At 44.3% G+C, this 18466-nt stretch overlaps 1 protein-coding gene across 1 annotated transcript in view; it reads left to right on the top strand.

Annotated features, from left to right (window-relative positions):
• Positions 1-17027, top strand: part of xpo1a (exportin 1 (CRM1 homolog, yeast) a) — a 32677-nt gene extending 15650 nt beyond the window's left edge. Inside the window, exons 14-25 of the mRNA XM_053335107.1 lie at positions 667-848; positions 1699-1855; positions 3197-3360; positions 4151-4285; positions 5241-5424; positions 8887-8993; positions 10548-10742; positions 12192-12360; positions 13438-13572; positions 14938-15097; positions 16443-16539; positions 16875-17027. Coding sequence (XP_053191082.1) covers positions 667-848; positions 1699-1855; positions 3197-3360; positions 4151-4285; positions 5241-5424; positions 8887-8993; positions 10548-10742; positions 12192-12360; positions 13438-13572; positions 14938-15097; positions 16443-16539; positions 16875-17021 — 1832 coding nt within the window. The 3' untranslated portion in view covers positions 17022-17027. The remainder of the gene's footprint in view (positions 1-666; positions 849-1698; positions 1856-3196; positions 3361-4150; positions 4286-5240; positions 5425-8886; positions 8994-10547; positions 10743-12191; positions 12361-13437; positions 13573-14937; positions 15098-16442; positions 16540-16874) is intronic.
• The last annotated feature ends 1439 nt before the right edge of the window (positions 17028-18466 follow it).

Genomic DNA, 18466 nt, shown 5'->3' with positions numbered 1-18466 from the left:
ACACGAGTCTAAGTAGATCAACCTTGTCAGGACTGATGAGAGAAAGAAACACTGTTAATGTCTCAGAGTTAAAACTAGTTCAGATCGATCAGACTAGCAACATATAAGAGGATGATTAGTTACTTTAACCCTCCTGTTCTCGAGTCAAGGAAGGAAGGAAAGGAGGGAGGCAGGAAAGGATGGAGGAAATAAGGAAGGTAGGGGGAGGAAAGAAGGAATATGAAGGAACGGAGGAAATGAGGAAGGAAGGAATGAAGGTAGGAAAGGGGGGAGGAAATAAGTAATGAAGGAAGGAAATGAGGGAGGGAGGAAGATGGAGGGAGGAAATAAGGAAGGAAGGAAAGGACGGGGGAATAAAGAAGGACAGAGGGAGGAAGGAAAGGACAGAGGAAATAAGGAAGGAAAGAAGGACAAAGGGAGGAAGGAAAGGACGGGGGAAATAAGGAAGGAAGGAAAGGACGGGGGAAAGAAGGAGAGAGGGAGGAAATAAGGAAGGAAATAAGGGAAAAAGGAAAGGAAGGAGGAAGGAAGGGAGAGAAGAAGAAGGTAAAAAACGAGAGGAATGAGACTCTTTTCCTCCGTCTGAGATGATGACAAACAAGTAAGTTAAATCTCTCTCTCCCTCTCCCTCTCTCTCTCTATCCCCCCCCCCCGCCCCCTCCACAGTCTATCTGACACATCTGGATTACGCGGACACTGAACGCATCATGACGGAGAAGCTTCACAACCAGGTGAACGGCACCGAGTGGTCGTGGAGGAACCTGAACATGCTCTGCTGGGCCATCGGCTCCATCAGCGGAGCGATGCACGAGGAGGACGAGAAACGCTTCCTGGTCACCGTCATCAAGGTGAACGACGTCATAGTTAAAACTTTATTTATACTAAAGACTGTGACAATGACAGAGAGGGAAGATAATGGAAATATGAGAGAGAGAGAGAGAGAGACAGACATAGAGGGAGAGACAGAGAGGGAGAGACAGACAGAGAGAGAGGGGGAGAGAGAGACAGACATAGAGGGAGAGACAGACAGAGAGAGACAGACATAGAGGGAGAGAGAGACATAGAGGGAGAGAGAGAGACAGAGGGGGAGAGAGAGAGACGGACATAGAGGGGGAGAGACAGACAGAGGGAGAGAGAGAGACAGACATGGAGAGAGAGACAGACAGACAGAGAGGGAGAGAGAGAGAGACAGACATAAAGGGGGAGAGAGAGACAGAGAGGGAGGGAGGGAGGGAGAGACAGACATAGAGGGAGAGAGAGAGAGAGAGACAGACATAGAGAGAGAGAGACAGACATAGAGGGAGAGAGAGAGAGAGACAGACATAGAGAGAGAGAGAGACAGACATAGAGAGAGAGAGAGACAGACATAGTGGGAGAGAGAGAGAAAGGGAGGGGGAGAGAGAGAGAGAGAGGGAGGGAGGGAGAGAGAGACAGACATAGAGGGAGAGAGAGAGAGAGAGAATCAGAGAGAGAGAGAGGGGGAGAGAGAATCAGAGAGAGAAAGACAGACATAGAGAGAGAGAGAGAGAGAAATACAGAAAATATTCACATTTAAGAAACAGGAAACACCCAAATAAACAAATATGGATTCATTTTATATTCCTCGCCTCCTTTAGTGACCCGTATGAAGCTTCATATTATCAGACTGAGGTTGGTTGCTGCTGGTTTATTATACTAACTGGTGTTTTGCTGTTTTAGGATCTTCTGGGTCTGTGTGAGCAGAAACGAGGGAAAGACAACAAGGCCATCATCGCCTCTAACATCATGTACATCGTGGGTCAGTATCCTCGCTTCCTCAGAGCTCACTGGAAGTTCCTGAAGACCGTCGTCAACAAGCTCTTTGAGTTCATGCACGGTGAGAAAATAAAAAATATATATATAAATAAATATCACTTCAGACACAATTTACTCTGAAATATATGAAAGATCTGATCTGTTTAGAGCAGGGGGGTCAAACATGCGGCCCATGGGCCAGAACCGGCCCGCCGAGGAGTCCAATCCGACCCACTTTCCTTCCTGTTGTTTTTTCCTTCCTTCCATCTTTCCTTTCTTTCTTTCTGTCCTGTCTTCTCTTCCTTCCATCTGTCTTTCACTCCTTTGTTACTTCCATCTGTCCTTCCTCCCTTCCTTCCTTCAATCTTTCCTTCAATCTTTCCTTCCTTCCACCCTTCCTTCCTTCAATCTTTCCTTCCTTCAATCTTTCCTTCCTTCCTTCTTTCCTTTCTTCCTTCTTTCCTTCCCTCCTTCCTTCCCTCCTCCAAAAAAAAGTGTTTTTATTTAAATATTCTGTATATATACAATATTATTTTCCAATATATCAATATCGTAATGTTTTTACTCCCTTATGTCAATATCAGCATCGGCCCCAAAGATCCAGATTCAGTTAGACGGATCGTCTGAAGTTAGCTGTTCTGCATCAGTTACCATGGTGATGTAAGCCGATTTTAAAAAAAGAAGAAAAAAGAAAAAAAAGTGCACCACAATCTCTGAACTGAAAACTAAACATCTACATATTTACTCCCAAAAAGTCCAAAGTTTTATCTTCTTATCGATTTTTCTTTTTCTTTTTTTGTTGTTTAATCTTTTTTTAACCTAGTTTTAATCCAGTTTTTATTAAATTTATTAAACTTTTAATCTTTATCTTTATTATTCTTTTATCTCCTTTATTATTATTATTTATTTAATTATTTCATCTATTTATTTATTGCTTATTTTATTCTCTTGCGTACATTAGCCTCAATTTTTAACTTTTACCTTTTTAGGGTTTTTTTCCATTATGATTTCACTCTGCTCTGCCGATTTAAGTAGTCAGAAGTAGTCAAAAGTCCAGTTTGTCATTTTGTCTTTTTTTTAACCTAGTTTTAATCCAGCTTTTATAATAATAATAATAATACATTTTATTTGTTTTTATGAAAAGTTCATTACAATCTCAAAGTGCTACAGAGTAAAAACGACACTTAAACTTTTTAAACTTTTAATCTATTTTTTTTTACACCAACTTTTAATAAACCTTTTCTCTATTCCTTTTCTTATCTATTATCTATTATTCTCTTATCTCCTTTTATTATTATTATTATTATTATTTATTTATTTTTTTACCTTTTTTTAGTTTTTTATTCCATTATGACGTCGCTCTGCTCTGTCCTGTTCTAAAAGCTGCTGTATAAATAAAGTTTGATTGAATCTCTGGTTGCAGAGACTCACGACGGCGTTCAGGACATGGCCTGCGACACATTCATCAAGATCGCTCAGAAGTGTCGTCGTCACTTCGTCCAGGTTCAGGTCGGCGAGGTGATGCCGTTCATCGACGAGATCCTCAACAACATCAACACCATCATCTGTGACCTGCAGCCGCAGCAGGTCCGCCTCCTCCTCCTCCTCCTCCTCCTCCTCCTCCTCCTCTCCTCTCCTCTCCTCTCCTCTCCTCTCCTCTCCTCTCCTCCCTTCTCCTCTCCTCTCCTCTCCTCTCCTCTCCTCTTCTCTCCTCCTCTCCTCTTCTCTCCTCTCCTCTCCTCCTCCTCTCCTCTCCTCCTCTCCTCCTCCTCCTCGCTACGCTGGTTAACCCTTTATAGGACACTCATTGAAAGGAGGGAAGAAGGAAAGAAGGATGAAGGGAAGGAAGGAGGGAGGAAGGAAAGAAGGATGGAAGGAAGGGAAGGAAAGGGGGAAGGAAGGAAGAACGATGGAAGGAAGGGAAGGAAGGGAAGGAAAGAAGGATGGAAGGAAGGATGGATGGAGGAAAGAAGGGAGGGAGGGGGGAAGGAAGGAGGGAGGAAGGAAGGAAGGTAGGGGGGAGGAAAGAAAGAGAGGGAGGAAGGAAGGGAAGAAAGAAGGAAGAAGAAAGGGGGATGAGGAAAGAAGGGAAGAAAGAAGGAAGAAAGGGGGATGAGGAAGGAAAGGAGGGAGGGAGGAAGAACAGATGGAAGTAAGGAAAGGAAGGAAGGGAAGGAGGAAGGACGGAGGAAATAAGGAACGAGGGAGGGAGAAAAGAAAAGAGGAAGGGAAGAAAGAAGGCAGGGAGAAAGGAAAGGAAGGAAGGATATTTACAGAAGTTACCAAATATAACTATTTGCCCAATAAAGGGTTAACTTAAATAAATAAAGAGGAGAACGTTCTTCTGATCCTCGGTTCCTTTGTTCTCCGTCTGCAGGTTCACACGTTCTACGAGGCCGTCGGCTACATGATCGGAGCTCAGACCGATCAGGCGGTTCAAGAACTTCTGATCGAGAAATACATGCTGCTGCCAAACCAGGTCTGGGACAGCATCATCCAGCAGGCCACCAAGGTGAGAACGTCTGGAGAACGCACTAGAACGTTCTCCAGTAGGGACAACCTCGTACGTTCTCCTCTAAAAAGGGAAAAACACAGCTAGGGTCAATGATGTGATGTAATCCCGTGTCAGTTGGTGTAACCAGTGTTTTTTCATTCAGATCTGACTTATATACAGGAAAATAAATGTGGAATAAATATTATCCACTTTTAGCAAAACAAAACTATGATTTATAACAGATTTGTGCATCATTTATCACTTTTCTTCTTTTTTTTTTTGAAAAATGTTTTATGGGGATCTATCCTACTTAATATTGACAAAATGCTTTCAAATGTAAATATAGAAATACTCCAATGTTTCTTCTCATTTAATCTTTTTTGAATGAAGTAATTATTAGAATAAGTCCACTTAAATACACTGTAGGTGGATAAAATACTTATAATATTTATCATTCTCCTGTGGTTACACCATTTGACATTTTCAGGAGCATTCAGTCTTACTTTTGGTTAAAAAAAAATGCTGCAAATGTCATTTTTACAAACCTGATGCTGCTTTTAAAACTATTTATTAATCATCATGCATCTTCTTGCCAACTTATTTATCACTGACCCTGATATCGGAGTCCGTAGGAAACGTTCCACATCAGAGTTTAGATTCAGGCCAAATTATGGAGGACGAGTCGAGTCCAAATTGGGCCGCCAAACTTTGTAGAATTAGTCTAAGTTTGTTGAGTTTCATATTGGAGAGTTATTCCAGAGGAACCATCAGTAAGGCTTTTATCTTTAATCCACTGTGATAAAAGTAATAATAGTTCGAAGTCTACTGAGGAGGCCGATCTTTACTTTTTAATATTTAGGTTGTATGTAAACCATTGAGTCGCTCCTCTGTATGAAATGAGTCTTTATATATAAATAAAGCTGCTGTGCCTTTAGTCTGCTGCCTTTGCTAAAGCGTGTACTTCCTCCTGCAGAACGTGGACATCCTGAAGGACGCTGAGACGGTGCGTCAGCTGGGCAGCATCCTGAAAACCAACGTCCGAGCGTGTAAAGCCGTGGGTCATCCCTTCGTCGTCCAGCTGGGTCGGATCTACCTCGACATGCTGAACGTCTACAAGTGTCTGAGTGAGAACATCTCGTCGGCCGTTCAGACAAACGGTCAGTGTGAGAATCAGCGAGGCTCCGAGTCTTAAAGGAATCTTCTTTAAGAACATACAGAACATGACTGAGAGGCTCCTTTTCATACGTTCTCCTCTAGAACAACTTCATACGTTCTCCAGTAGGACAGGCTCATATGTTCTCCAGTAGGACAGCCTCATATGTTCTCCAGTAGGACAGGCTCATACGTTCTCCAGTAGGACAGGTTCATACGTTCTCCAGTAGGACAGCCTCATATGTTCTCCAGTAGGACATGCTCATACGTTCTCCAGTAGGACAGGCATATATGTTCTCCAGTAGGACAGGCATATATGTTCTCCAGTAGGACAGGTTCATATGTTCTCCTCTAGAAAGGCCTCGTATGTTCTCCAGTAGGACAGGTTCATACGTTCTCCAGTAGGACAGGCATATATGTTCTCCAGTAGGACAGGCATATATGTTCTCCAGTAGGACAGGTTCATATGTTCTCCTCTAGAAAGGCCTCGTATGTTCTCCAGTAGGACAGGTTCATACGTTCTCCAGTAGGACAGCCTCATACGTTCTCCAGTAGGACAGCCTCATACGTTCTCCTCTAGAACAACTTCATACGTTCTCCTCTAGAACAACTTCATACGTTCTCCTCTAGAACAACTTCATACGTTCTCCAGTAGGACAGCCTCATACGTTCTCCAGTAGGACAGCCTCATACGTTCTCCAGTAGGACAGCCTCATACGTTCTCCAGTAGGACAGCCTCATGTGTTCTCTAGTAGGACAGCCTCATACGTTCTCCAGTAGGACAGCCTCATACGTTCTCCAGTAGGACAGCCTCATACGTTCTCCAGTAGGACAGCCTCATACGTTCTCCAGTAGGACAGCCTCATACGTTCTCCAGTAGGACAGGCTCATACGTTCTCCAGTAGGACAGCCTCATACGTTCTCCAGTAGGACAGGCTCATACGTTCTCCAGTAGGACAGCCTCATACGTTCTCCAGTAGGACAGGCTCATACGTTCTCCTCTAGAACAGCCTCATATGTTCTCCAGTAGGACAGCCTCATACATTCAGTCTGAGAGTCAGAGAGGCTCCGAGTCTTAAAGGAATCATCTTTTAAGAACATACAGAACCTGACTGAGAGGCTCCTTTTCATACGTTCTCCTCTAGAACAACTTCATACGTTCTCCAGTAGGACAGCCTCATACGTTCTCCAGTAGGACAGCCTCATATGTTCTCCAGTAGGACAGCCTCATACGTTCTCCTCTAGAACAACTTCATACGTTCTCCTCTAGAACAACTTCATACGTTCTCCTCTAGAACAACTTCATACGTTCTCCTCTAGAACAACTTCATACGTTCTCCAGTAGGACAGCCTCATACGTTCTCCAGTAGGACAGCCTCATACGTTCTCCAGTAGGACAGCCTCATACGTTCTCCAGTAGGACAGCCTCATACGTTCTCCAGTAGGACAGCCTCATACGTTCTCCAGTAGGACAGGCTCTTGTGTTCTCTAGTAGGACAGGCTCATACGTTCTCCAGTAGGACAGCCTCATACGTTCTCCAGTAGGACAGCCTCATACGTTCTCCAGTAGGACAGCCTCATACGTTCTCCAGTAAGACAGGCTCATACGTTCTCCAGTAGGACAGGCTCATACGTTCTCCAGTAGGACAGCCTCATACGTTCTCCAGTAGGACAGGCTCATACGTTCTCCAGTAGGACAGCCTCATACGTTCTCCAGTAGGACAGCCTCATACGTTCTCCAGTAGGACAGCCTCATACGTTCTCCAGTAGGACAGCCTCATACGTTCTCCAGTAGGACAGGCTCATACGTTCTCCAGTAGGACAGCCTCATACGTTCTCCAGTAGGACAGGCTCATACGTTCTCCTCTAGAACAGCCTCATATGTTCTCCAGTAGGACAGCCTCATACATTCAGTCTGAGAGTCAGAGAGGCTCCGAGTCTTAAAGGAATCATCTTTTAAGAACATACAGAACCTGACTGAGAGGCTCCTTTTCATACTTTCTCCTCTAGAACAACTTCATACGTTCTCCAGTAGGACAGCCTCATACGTTCTCCAGTAGGACAGCCTCATATGTTCTCCAGTAGGACAGCCTCATACGTTCTCCTCTAGAACAACTTCATACGTTCTCCTCTAGAACAACTTCATACGTTCTCCTCTAGAACAACTTCATACGTTCTCCTCTAGAACAACTTCATACGTTCTCCAGTAGGACAGCCTCATACGTTCTCCAGTAGGACAGCCTCATACGTTCTCCAGTAGGACAGCCTCATACGTTCTCCAGTAGGACAGGTTCATACGTTCTCCAGTAGGACAGGTTCATACGTTCTCCAGTAGGACAGGCTCATACGTTCTCCAGTAGGACAGGTTCATACGTTCTCCAGTAGGACAGGCTCATACGTTCTCCAGTAGGACAGCCTCATATGTTCTCCAGTAGGACAGCCTCACATGTTCTCCAGTAGGACAGGTTCACATGTTCTCCAGTAGGACAGGTTCACATGTTCTCCAGTAGGACAGGCTCATATGTTCTCCAGTAGGACAGGTTCATACGTTCTCCAGTAGGACAGGCTCATATGTTCTCCAGTAGGACAGGTTCATACGTTCTCCAGTAGGACAGCCTCATATGTTCTCCTCTATAATGGCCTCGTATGTTCTCCAGTAGGACAGGCTCATACGTTCTCCAGTAGGACAGGTTCATACGTTCTCCAGTAGGACAGCCTCATATGTTCTCCTCTATAATGGCCTCGTATGTTCTCCAGTAGGACAGCCTCATACGTTCTCCAGTAGGACAGGCTCATACGTTCTCCAGTAGGACAGGCTCATACGTTCTCCAGTAGGACAGGTTCATACGTTCTCCAGTAGGACAGGCTCATACGTTCTCCAGTAGGACAGGCTCATACGTTCTCCAGTAGGACAGGTTCATACGTTCTCCAGTAGGACAGGTTCATACGTTCTCCAGTAGGACAGGCTCATACGTTCTCCAGTAGGACAGGCTCATACGTTCTCCAGTAGGACAGCCTCACACGTTCTCCAGTAGGACAGCCTCACACGTTCTCCAGTAGGACAGCCTCATATGTTCTCCAGTAGGACAGCCTCATATGTTCTCCAGTAGGACAGCCTCATACGTTCTCCAGTAGGACAGGCTCATACGTTCTCCAGTAGGACAGCCTCATACGTTCTCCTCTAGAACAGCCTCATACGTTCTCCTCTAGAACAGCCTCATACGTTCTCCTCTAGAACAGCCTCATACGTTCTCCTCTAGAACAGCCTCATACGTTCTCCTCTAGAACAGCCTCATACGTTCTCCTCTAGAACAGCCTCATACGTTCTCCTCTAGAACAGCCTCATACGTTCTCCTCTAGAACAGCCTCATACGTTCAGTCTGGGAGTCAGCGAGTCTTAAATGAATCGTCTTTATTTTCCTGTTTCTGTTTTTATGAAAGTTTTTTTCCTTTAATGTGTGAAACAGGAGAAATGGTGACGAAGCAGCCGCTGATCAGGAGTATGAGGACGGTGAAGAGAGAAACGCTGAAGCTGATCTCAGGTTGGGTCAGTCGCTCCAACGATCCTCAGATGGTGAGTTTAGAGTTTAGTCCGTTAAGCTGAAGCTTCAGCCGTCTGAATGAAAGAGAGAAAACTGAAAGAATGACAATGAGTGACAAAAAGGAGGAAGATAAGGAAAGAAAGAAAAAGAAAGGGAGAAAGGAAAAACGAAAGAAGCAAAAAAAGACAAATAGAAGGAGAAAGGAAAAGGAGGAAGAAGTGGAAAGAAACAAGAAAAATAGAAAGAAAGGGAAGGAAGAAGGAGGAAAGAAAGAAAAAATTAAAGACAGAAGGAGGAGGAAAAAGGAGCAAGAAGGGGGAAACAAAGAAATATGAAGGAAGGGAGAAAGAAAGAAAGAACAAAATAAAACTAGGAAGAAAAGGAAGAACGAACGAGGAGGAAAGGTAAAAAAAGGAGGAGAAAGATGAGGAAGGAAAGAAAGAAAAAAAGACAAAGATGAAAAACGAAAGGAAGAAAGAAGAGGAAAAAAGAAAGTAAGAAGAGGACAAAATATAAAGGAGGAGAAAGATGAGGAAGAAAGAAAAGGCAAAAAAATGATAAATCGGAGGAGAAAGAAAGAGCAAGGAGAAAAGAAAGGAAAGGAGGAGAGTCAAATCAAGTAGATATAGTTCAGCAAAAAGGAGGAGAAGAAAGAAAGAAAAGGGAGGAAGAAGAGGGGGGAAAAGAACAAAAATGAGAGTAAATTAGTCAAATCTTCATCTATGTTTCAACATTAGACCACAGAAAAGAAAAAGGAGGAGATAGATGAGGAAGCAAAGAAAGAGACAAAGAGGAAGAAAGAAAGAAAAAAGACAGAAAGAAAGAAGGAGAAGGAGGAAAAAAGAACAAGAAGGGGGGAAATGGAAAGATGAAGGAAGGGGAAAAGAAAAAGGAGGAAAAGAAAAAAGAAAAAGATGAAAAACAAAAGGAAGAAAAGAAAGGAAGAACAGGAAGAAATAAAAAAAGGAGGAGAAAGATGAGGAAAGAGAAAATAAGAAAAAGGAGTAGAAAGAAAGGAAGAAAGAAAAGGGAGGAAGAAGAGAAAAAAAGGAGAGTAAATTAGTTCAAAAAAAGAACAAGAAAGGGGAGAAACAAAGATGAAGGAAGGGAGAAAGAAAAAGAAGGAAAGATGAGAAAAGAAAGAAGAAAAGAGAGAAAGATGAAAAAGAAAAGAAAGGAAGAAGAGGAAGAAAGAAAAAAGGAGGAGAAAGATGGAAAGAAAGGAAAAAAATGAAAAGGAAAAAGCAATAAATAAATAAATGGGAGGAGAAAGAAAGAAAGAGCAAGGAGAAAATAAGAAAAAGGAGGAGAAAGAAAGAAAGAAAAGGGAGGAAGAAGATAAAAAAAGAACAAAAAGAGTAAATGAGTCAAAGAAAAAAGAAAGAAAGATGAAAAACAAAAGGAAGAAGAGGAAGAAAGAAAAAAGGAGGAGAAAGATGAGGAAGGAAAGAAAGAAAGAAAGAAAAAAATGAAAGGAAAAAGCAATAAATAAATAAAAAGGAGGAGAGAAAAAGAAAGAAAAGGGAGGAAGAAGATAAAAAAAGAAAGAAAAAGGAGAGTAAATGAGTCAAACCTTCATCTTCCAGGTCGGGGAGAACTTCGTGCCCCCCCTGCTGGAGGCCGTGCTCATCGACTACCAGAGGAACGTCCCGGCCGCCAGGGAGCCCGAAGTCCTCAGCACCATGGCAACCATCGTCAACAAGCTGGGCGTCCACATCACCGGGGAGATCCCCAAGATCTTCGACGCCGTGTTCGAGTGCACTCTGAACATGATCAACAAGGTTCGACTCATTTTAATGTTTCAGCTGTTTAAATGCTCCTGAAAATGTCAAATGGTGTAACCACAAAAGGTGATAAAGTATTTAATATCATTCTTTTGTGGTTACACCATTTGACATTTTCAGGAACATTCAGTCTTACTTTTGGTTAAAAAAAATGGTGCAAATTTGATAATTTCCTTCCTTCCTTCTTTCTTCCCTCCCTTCCTTCTTTCCTTCCTTTCTTCCTTCTTTCCTTCCTGCCTTCTTTCCTCCCTTCCTTCCTTCCTCCCTCCCGTCCCTCCTTCGTCCCTCCCTTCCTTCTTTCTTTCCTTCCTCCCTTCCTTCCTTCCTTCTTTCCTTCCTTTCTTCCTTCCTTCCCTCCTTCCTTCCTTCCTCCCTTCCCTCCTTCCTTCCTCCCTTCATTCCTTCCTTCCTTCCTCCCTTCATTCCTTCCTTCCTTCCTTCCTTCCTTCCTCCCTTCCTAAGTTTTTATGGTTACACCACTTAGACATTTTTGCCATAATCCTCTAATATATTCTCCTTCCTTCCTTCCCTCCTTCCTTCCTCCCTCCGTTCCCTCCTTCCTCCCCTCCTTCCTTCCTTTCTTCCTTCCTTTTCCTTCCTTCATTCCTTCTGTCATTCCCTCCTTCCTTTTCCTCCCTTCCTTCCTTCCGAAGTTTTTATGGTTACACCACTTAGACATTTTTGCCATAATCCTCTAATATATTCTTCTTCCTTCCTTCCTTTCCTCCCTCCCTTCTTTCTTTCCTTCCTTCCTCCCTTCTTTCTTTCCTTCCTTCTTTCCTTCCTTCCCTCCCTCCTTCCTTCTTCCTCCCTTCCTAACTTCCTTCCTTGACTCGAGGACAACAGGAGGGTTAAATAAATGTAAATGTTTCCTGGTCTCCATGGTTACCCAGATTAAATGTAATATATTTGACCGTTTTTTCTATCGTCTCCTCTCGTTGTGTCTTCAGGACTCCCTTCTTTCCTTCCTTCCTTCTTTCTCTCCTTCCTACCTTCCATCCTCCCTTCCTCCCTTCCTTCCTTCCTTCCTCCCTTCCTTCCTTCCTTCTTTTTCCTTCCTTCATTCCTTCTGTCATTCCCTCCTTCCTTCCTCCCTCCCTTCCTCAATTCCCTTCCCTCCTTCCTCCCTCCCTTCCCTCCCTCCTTCCTTCCTTCCTCCCTCTCTCCCTCCCTTCCCTCCTTTTCCTTCCTTCCTTTTCCTCCCTTCATTCCTTCCTTCCTCCCTTCCAAAGTTTTTATGGTTACACCACTTAGACATTTTTGCCATAATCCTCTAATATATTCTCCTTCCTTCTTCCTTCTTCCTCCCTTCCTAACTTCCTTCCTTGACTCGAGGACAACAGGAGGGTTAAATAAATGTAAATGTTTCCTGGTCTCCATGGTTACCCAGATTAACCGTTAATATTTGACCGTTTTTTCTATCGTCTCCTCTCGTTGTGTCTTCAGGACTTCGAGGAGTTCCCCGAACACAGGACTCATTTCTTCTACCTCCTCCAAGCCGCCACGTCTCAGTGCTTCCCGGCCTTCCTGTCCATCGCTCCCGCTCAGTTCAAGCTCATCCTGGACTCCATCATCTGGGCCTTCAAGCACACCATGAGGAACGTCGCCGACACAGGTCAGCACCCACAGACCAGCACCCATAGACCAGCACCCATAGACCAGCACCCATAGACCAGCACCCTCAGACCAGCACCCTCAGACCAGCACCCACAGATCAGCACCCACAGACCAGCACCCACAGACTGTATAAACCTGTTTTGAGTGTTCCCTGTTCCCTTTTTCCTTTCTTCCTTCCTTCCTTCCTTCCTTCCTTCCTTCCTTCCTTCTTTCCTCTGTCCTTCCTTCCTTCCTCCCTCCTTTCCTTCCTTTCTTCCTTCCTTCCTTTCTTCCTTCCTTCCTTCCTTCCTCCCGTCCTCTTTTCCTTCCTCCCTTCCTTCTTCCTTCCTTTCTTCCTCCCTCCTGTCCTCTTTTCCTTTCTCCCTCCCTCCCTCCCTCCCTCCTTCCTTCTTCCCTCCCTCCTACCTTCCTTCCTTTCCTCCCTTCCTTCCTCCCTCCTTTTCTTCCGTTCTTCCTTCTCTCCTTCCTTCCTCCCTCCTTTCCTTCCTTCTTCCCTCCCTCCCTCCCTCCTTCCTTCTTCCCTCCCTCCTACCTTCCTTCCTTCTTTCCTTTGTCCTTCCTTCATTCCATCCTCCCTTCCTTCCTTCTCTCCTCTGTCCTTCCTTCCTATCCTTCCTCCTTTCCTTTCCTCCCTTCCTTCCTCCCTCCTTTTCTTCCTTTCTTCCTTCTCTCCTTCCTCCCTCCCTCCTTTCCTTCCTTCTTCCCTCCCTCCCTCCCTCCCTCCTTCCTTCTTCCCTCCCTCCTACCTTCCTTCCTTCCTTCTTTCCTTTGTCCTTCCTTCATTCCGTCCTCCCTTCCTTGGTTCTCTCCTCTGTCCTTCCTTCCTATCCTTCCTCCTTTCCTTTCTTTCCTTCCTTCCTTCCTCCCTCCTTTTCTTCCTTTCTTCCTTCTCTCCTTCCTCCCTCCCTCCTTTCCTTTCTTCTTCCTCTCTTCCTTACTTCCTTGCAGACTTTCCAGCCTGCGTCAGACGATGCTGAGTTTACTGACTAATTATTAAAAAACCAGGAAGTGATGTGTGAAGTGTCGTCATGGTAACCAGCTCAGCTCTAATATCCGTTCTTCGTGTCTCCTGTAGGTCTTCAGATCCTCTACACGCTCCTGCAGAACGTTTCGGGGGAGGAGGCGGCGGCGCAGAGTTTCTACCAGACGTACTTCTGTGACGTTCTGCAGCACATCTTCTCGGTCGTCACCGACACTTCTCACACCGCAGGTACGAAACTCTAAATATACTACTTCCTGTTTGATTCTGATGTAAAGTTTGAAGCTCAGATTTGACTCTGTAGAGACGGATCGTTAAAAAGATGGAAGGAAAGGAAGGAAGAAAGGATAGATAGGAAGGAGGGAAGAAAGGAGGGAAGGATGGAAAGAAGGGTAGAAGAGATGACCGAAAGGAAAGATGGTGGGAAAGGATGTAAGGATAGAAGGTAGGAAGGAAGGAAAGAAAGAAAGGACAGATGGAAGGAGGCAAGGAAGGAAGAAAGAAAGGATTGACAGATGTAAGAAAGGGAAAAAGGACAGAGGGAAGGATAGTGGGAACGACGTAAAGATGGAAGGAGAGAAGAAAGGAAGGACTGACAGGAGGAAGGAAAGATACAAGGATAGATAGGAAGGAGGCAAGGAAGGAAGTAGGGAAGAAAGGATGAACAGATGGAAGAAAGGGAAGAAGGACAGATGGAGGGAAGGAAGGAAAACAAGACAGGAAGGAAAGATGGTGGGAAAGGACATAAGGATAGAAGGTAGGAAGGAAGAAAAGAAGGGAAGGAGAGATAATAGGAAGAAAGGGAAGAAAGAAGGACAGAAGGGAGGGAAGGAAGGATGGACAGATGGAAGGAAGGATGTAAGGATATGAGGAAAAGAAGACAGGAAGGAAAGATGGTGGGAAAGGACGTAAGGATAGAAGGAAGAAAAGAAGGGAATGAGAGATGGAAGGAAGGAAGAAAGGGAAGAAGGACAGAAGGGGGAGGGAAGGAAGGACTGACAAGGAATCGAGGAAGGATTGATGGAAGGAGGAAAGGAAAGGAAGGATGGACAGAGGGAGGGAAGGATGTAAGGATATGAGGAAAAGACAGGAAGGAAAGATAGTGGGAAAGGATAGAAGGTAGGAAGGAAGAAAAGAAGGGAAGGAGAGATGGAAGGAAGGAAGAAAGGGAAGGATAGAAGGTAGTAAGGATGTAAGGATAGAAAGAAGGAAAAAAGGACTGAAAGAAGGAAGGGAGGAAGGACAGATGGAAAGAAGGATAGAAAAAGGAAGGAAGGAAAAGAAGACAGGAAGGAAAGATAGTGGGAACAACGTAAGGATAGAAGGAAGGGAAGAAAGAAGGACACAAGGAAGGGAGGAAGGACAGATGGAAGAAAGAGAAGAAGGACAGATGGGGGGAGGGAAGGAAAAGAATACAGGAAGGAAAGATAGTGGGAAAGGATGTAAGGATAGAAGGAATGAATGAAGGACAGATGGAAGGAAAAGAACAGAGAAAGGAAAGTGGGCCGTCCTGGACCCTTCCGGCGGCCCGGTTTTGGCCCGCGTGCCTCATGTTTGCCTCTGCGGGGTTCTAACGGCGTGTGATTGGTTCTCCAGGTCTGACGATGCACGCGACCATCCTGGCGTACATGTTCAACCTGGTGGAGGAAGGGAAGGTTAGCGTAGCGCTTAGCGCCGCTAGCCCCGCTAACAACCAGGCTCACGTCCAGGAGTACATCGCTAACCTGCTGAAGACCGCCTTCCCACACCTGCAGGAGTGAGTAGAACCGCTAGAACATCACTAGAACATCAGTCATATCTAACTAACGCCTGCAGGAGTGAGTAGAACCGCTAGAACATCACTAGAACATCGCTCATAGAACACTGCTCATATCTAACACCTGCAGGAGTGAGTAGAACTGCTAGAACATCACTAGAACACTGCTATAGAACATCACTAGAACATCACTCATAGAACACTGCTCATATCTAACACCTGCAGGAGTGAGTAGAACCGCTAGAACAATGCTAGAACATCACTAGAACGTCACTCATATATAACTAACACCTGCAGGAGTGAGTAGAACATCACTAGAACATCACTCATAGAACACTGCTCATATCTAACATCACTAGAACACTGCTAGAACATCACTCATAGAACACTGCTCATATCTAACATCACTAGAACACTGCTAGAACATCACTAGAACATCACTCATAGAACACTGCTCATATCTAACACCTGCAGGAGTGAGTAGAACCGCTAGAACATCACTCATAGAACACTGCTATAGAACATCACTAGAACATCACTCATATCTAACTAACACCTGCAGGAGTGAGTAGAACCGCTAGAACATCACTCATAGAACACTGCTATAGAACATCACTAGAACATCACTCATATCTAACTAACACCTGCAGGAGTGAGTAGAACCGCTAAAACATCACTAGAACATCACTCATAGAACAACGCTCATATCTAACACCTGCAGGAGTGAGTAGAACACTGCTAGAACATCACTAGAACACTGCTAGAACATGGCTCTTATCTAACTAATACCTGCAGGAGTGAGTAAAACATCGCTAGAACATCACTAGAACATCACTAGAACATCACTCATATGTAACTAACACCTGCAGGAGTGAGTAGAACATCACTCATACCGTTCTCTTGTTATTACTGATGGTTACTAATAGAACGTTCTCCCTCTTGTTATTATTGATGGGTTACTAATAGAACGTTCTCTTTGTATTATTGATGGGTTACTAATAGAACGTTCTCTTTGTATTATTGATGGGTTACTAATAGAACGTTCTCTTTGTATTATTGATGGTTACTAATAGAACGTTCTCTTTGTATTATGGATGGGTTACTAATAGAACGTTCTCTTTGTATTACTGATGGGTTACTAATAGAACGTTCTCTTGTTATTATTGATGGTTACTAATAGAACGTTCTCTCTCTTTGTATTATGGATGGTTACTAATAGAACGTTCTCTTTGTATTACTGATGGTTACTAATAGAACGTTCTCTCTTTATTATTGATGGTTACTAATAGAACGTTCTCTCTCTTTATTACTGATGGGTTACTAATAGAACGTTCTCTCTCTGCAGCGCTCAGGTGAAAGTGTTCGTGACGGGTCTGTTCAGCTTGAATCAGGACATTCCCGCCTTTAAGGAACATCTGAGGGACTTCCTGGTGCAGATCAAGGTCAGTGAGGAGGAGAACCGGACGAAGAACATCCAGAAATAAAATAAAAGATCCCCCATAAATAGCAGTTATAAACCATCTGTGTATGTGTGTCTTAACGAGCGTCTCTCTCTCTCTCTCTCTCTCTCTCTCTCTCTCTCTCTCTCTCTCTCTCTCTCTCTCTCTCTCTCTCTCTCCGTCTCTCTCTCTCTCTCTCCGTCTCTCTCTCTCTCTCTCTCCGTCTCTCTCTCTCTCTCTCCCTCTGTCTCTCTCTCTCTCCGTCTCTCTCTCTCTCTCTCTCTCCCTCTGTCTCTCTCTCTCTCCGTCTCTCTCTCTCTCTCTCTCTCTCTCTGCAGGAGTTTGCGGGTGAAGACACGACGGACTTGTTCCTGGAGGAGCGAGAGACGGCTCTGCGTCAGGCTCAGGAGGAGAAACACAAGCTGCAGATGTCTGTTCCTGGAATCCTGAACCCTCACGAGCTGCCGGAGGAGATGTGTGACTGAGGCCGCCATGACGGGGGGGGAGGAGGGGGGGCAGGGGGGGTCAAAGGTCATGGGTCAAGAGACAGAGATAGAGAGAAAGAGACAGAGAGAGAGAGAGAGCTAAGGACGCTTCCTGTTGATACATTTTTCTTCTTTTCGAGTGTGTGTGTGTGTGTGTGTGTGTGTGCGTGTGTGTGCGTGTGTGTGTGTGCGTGTGTGTGTGTGTGTGTGTGTGTGTGTGTGTGTGTGAGAACAGAGAATAAGGGGCCAGAGAATTAAAAAAAAAAAAGAAGACCCCAGCACTCGGTTGTACGTCGACCAAATCAATGTCAATATGTAAATGAAATTCGCCTCCTTCCCCTCTTCCTCTTCCTCCTCTTCCTCCTCCTCCTCTTTCACCCCCAGCGTGGATTATCCTTCAATCTTTTCTCCCCCCTCCCCTCCCCTCCTTCTCTCATCTTCCTATAAACTTATTTTATACATTTTTTTGTGCGTGTAACATGACATCTGCCATCGTTTGTGTTCTAGTTTAAAGCTTTATCATTTTGGATCATTACGGTTTTTCTTCTTTTTACACCTGCATGCCGTTGAGAGAATTAAAGGTTATTTTTTAAATCCCTCTTTCTTTCTTTTTCTTTTTTTTCCTCCTCCTCTTCCTCCTCTTCCTCCCCCAGCGTGGATTATCCTTTTTTTTTTTTTCCCCCCCTCTCATCTTCCTTATAAACTTATTTTATACATCTTTCTTTCTTTTTTTCCCTCCATTTCTCCTCCTCTTCCTCCTCTTCTTCCTCCTCCTCCTCCTCTTCCTCCTCCTCCCACCTTCCTATTTGTTAATATGTAAAATATATATAATGTTGCAATGGTTGGTTGACAGGTTGCTCTGGTTTCAGGACGAATGTGTGACGCTCAAGGAGGAAGACACTTACTTCCTTGCTTCCTTTGTTGTCTTGTTTTTTTTTTTTTTTTTTTCTTTTTTTTTGGGTTTGTCAGTGTGTTTTTTTTTTTTTTAATTATTTTTCTTTCTTTCTCACTCCGGCTCTCTTAAGCGAAGAGTCGGAGCCCCTCAGTTTGGACCGTTTTTCTGCGTGTTTTTGGATGAAGAAGGAAGGCTGTGTGCATATCATCCTGTTTGTAAAGCTGTCTTAGTACTCTGAGAATATAAAGTTCGCTATTTTTACAAAAAGCTTCCTGTGTGACCGCGTCATTCTTTAACTTTAACACATCCTCATAAAAAGTGTCTCTGTCAGCGTTAACGCGTTAATCGCGATTAGATTAATGCAATCCATAACGCATTAATTTTTTTTAATCGCATTTTAATGTTGCAAGCCTTTTTGTCCCTTTTACTCCCCCGTAGACGGCTCCTCTAGCTGTAGCGCTATGCTTTGAAGTGGCCTCCTGCAGTAAACCTACCGCGCTGATGGAAAGTAAGAGAGCTACTGGACTTTTGAACGGCTTGTTTAACTTTA

Source organism: Scomber japonicus, chromosome 2 (assembly GCF_027409825.1).
Source record: "Scomber japonicus isolate fScoJap1 chromosome 2, fScoJap1.pri, whole genome shotgun sequence".
NCBI lineage: Eukaryota > Metazoa > Chordata > Actinopteri > Scombriformes > Scombridae > Scomber > Scomber japonicus.
The sequence above is the reverse complement of the archived record's forward strand: the minus strand, read 5'-3'. Positions and strand labels throughout refer to the sequence as shown.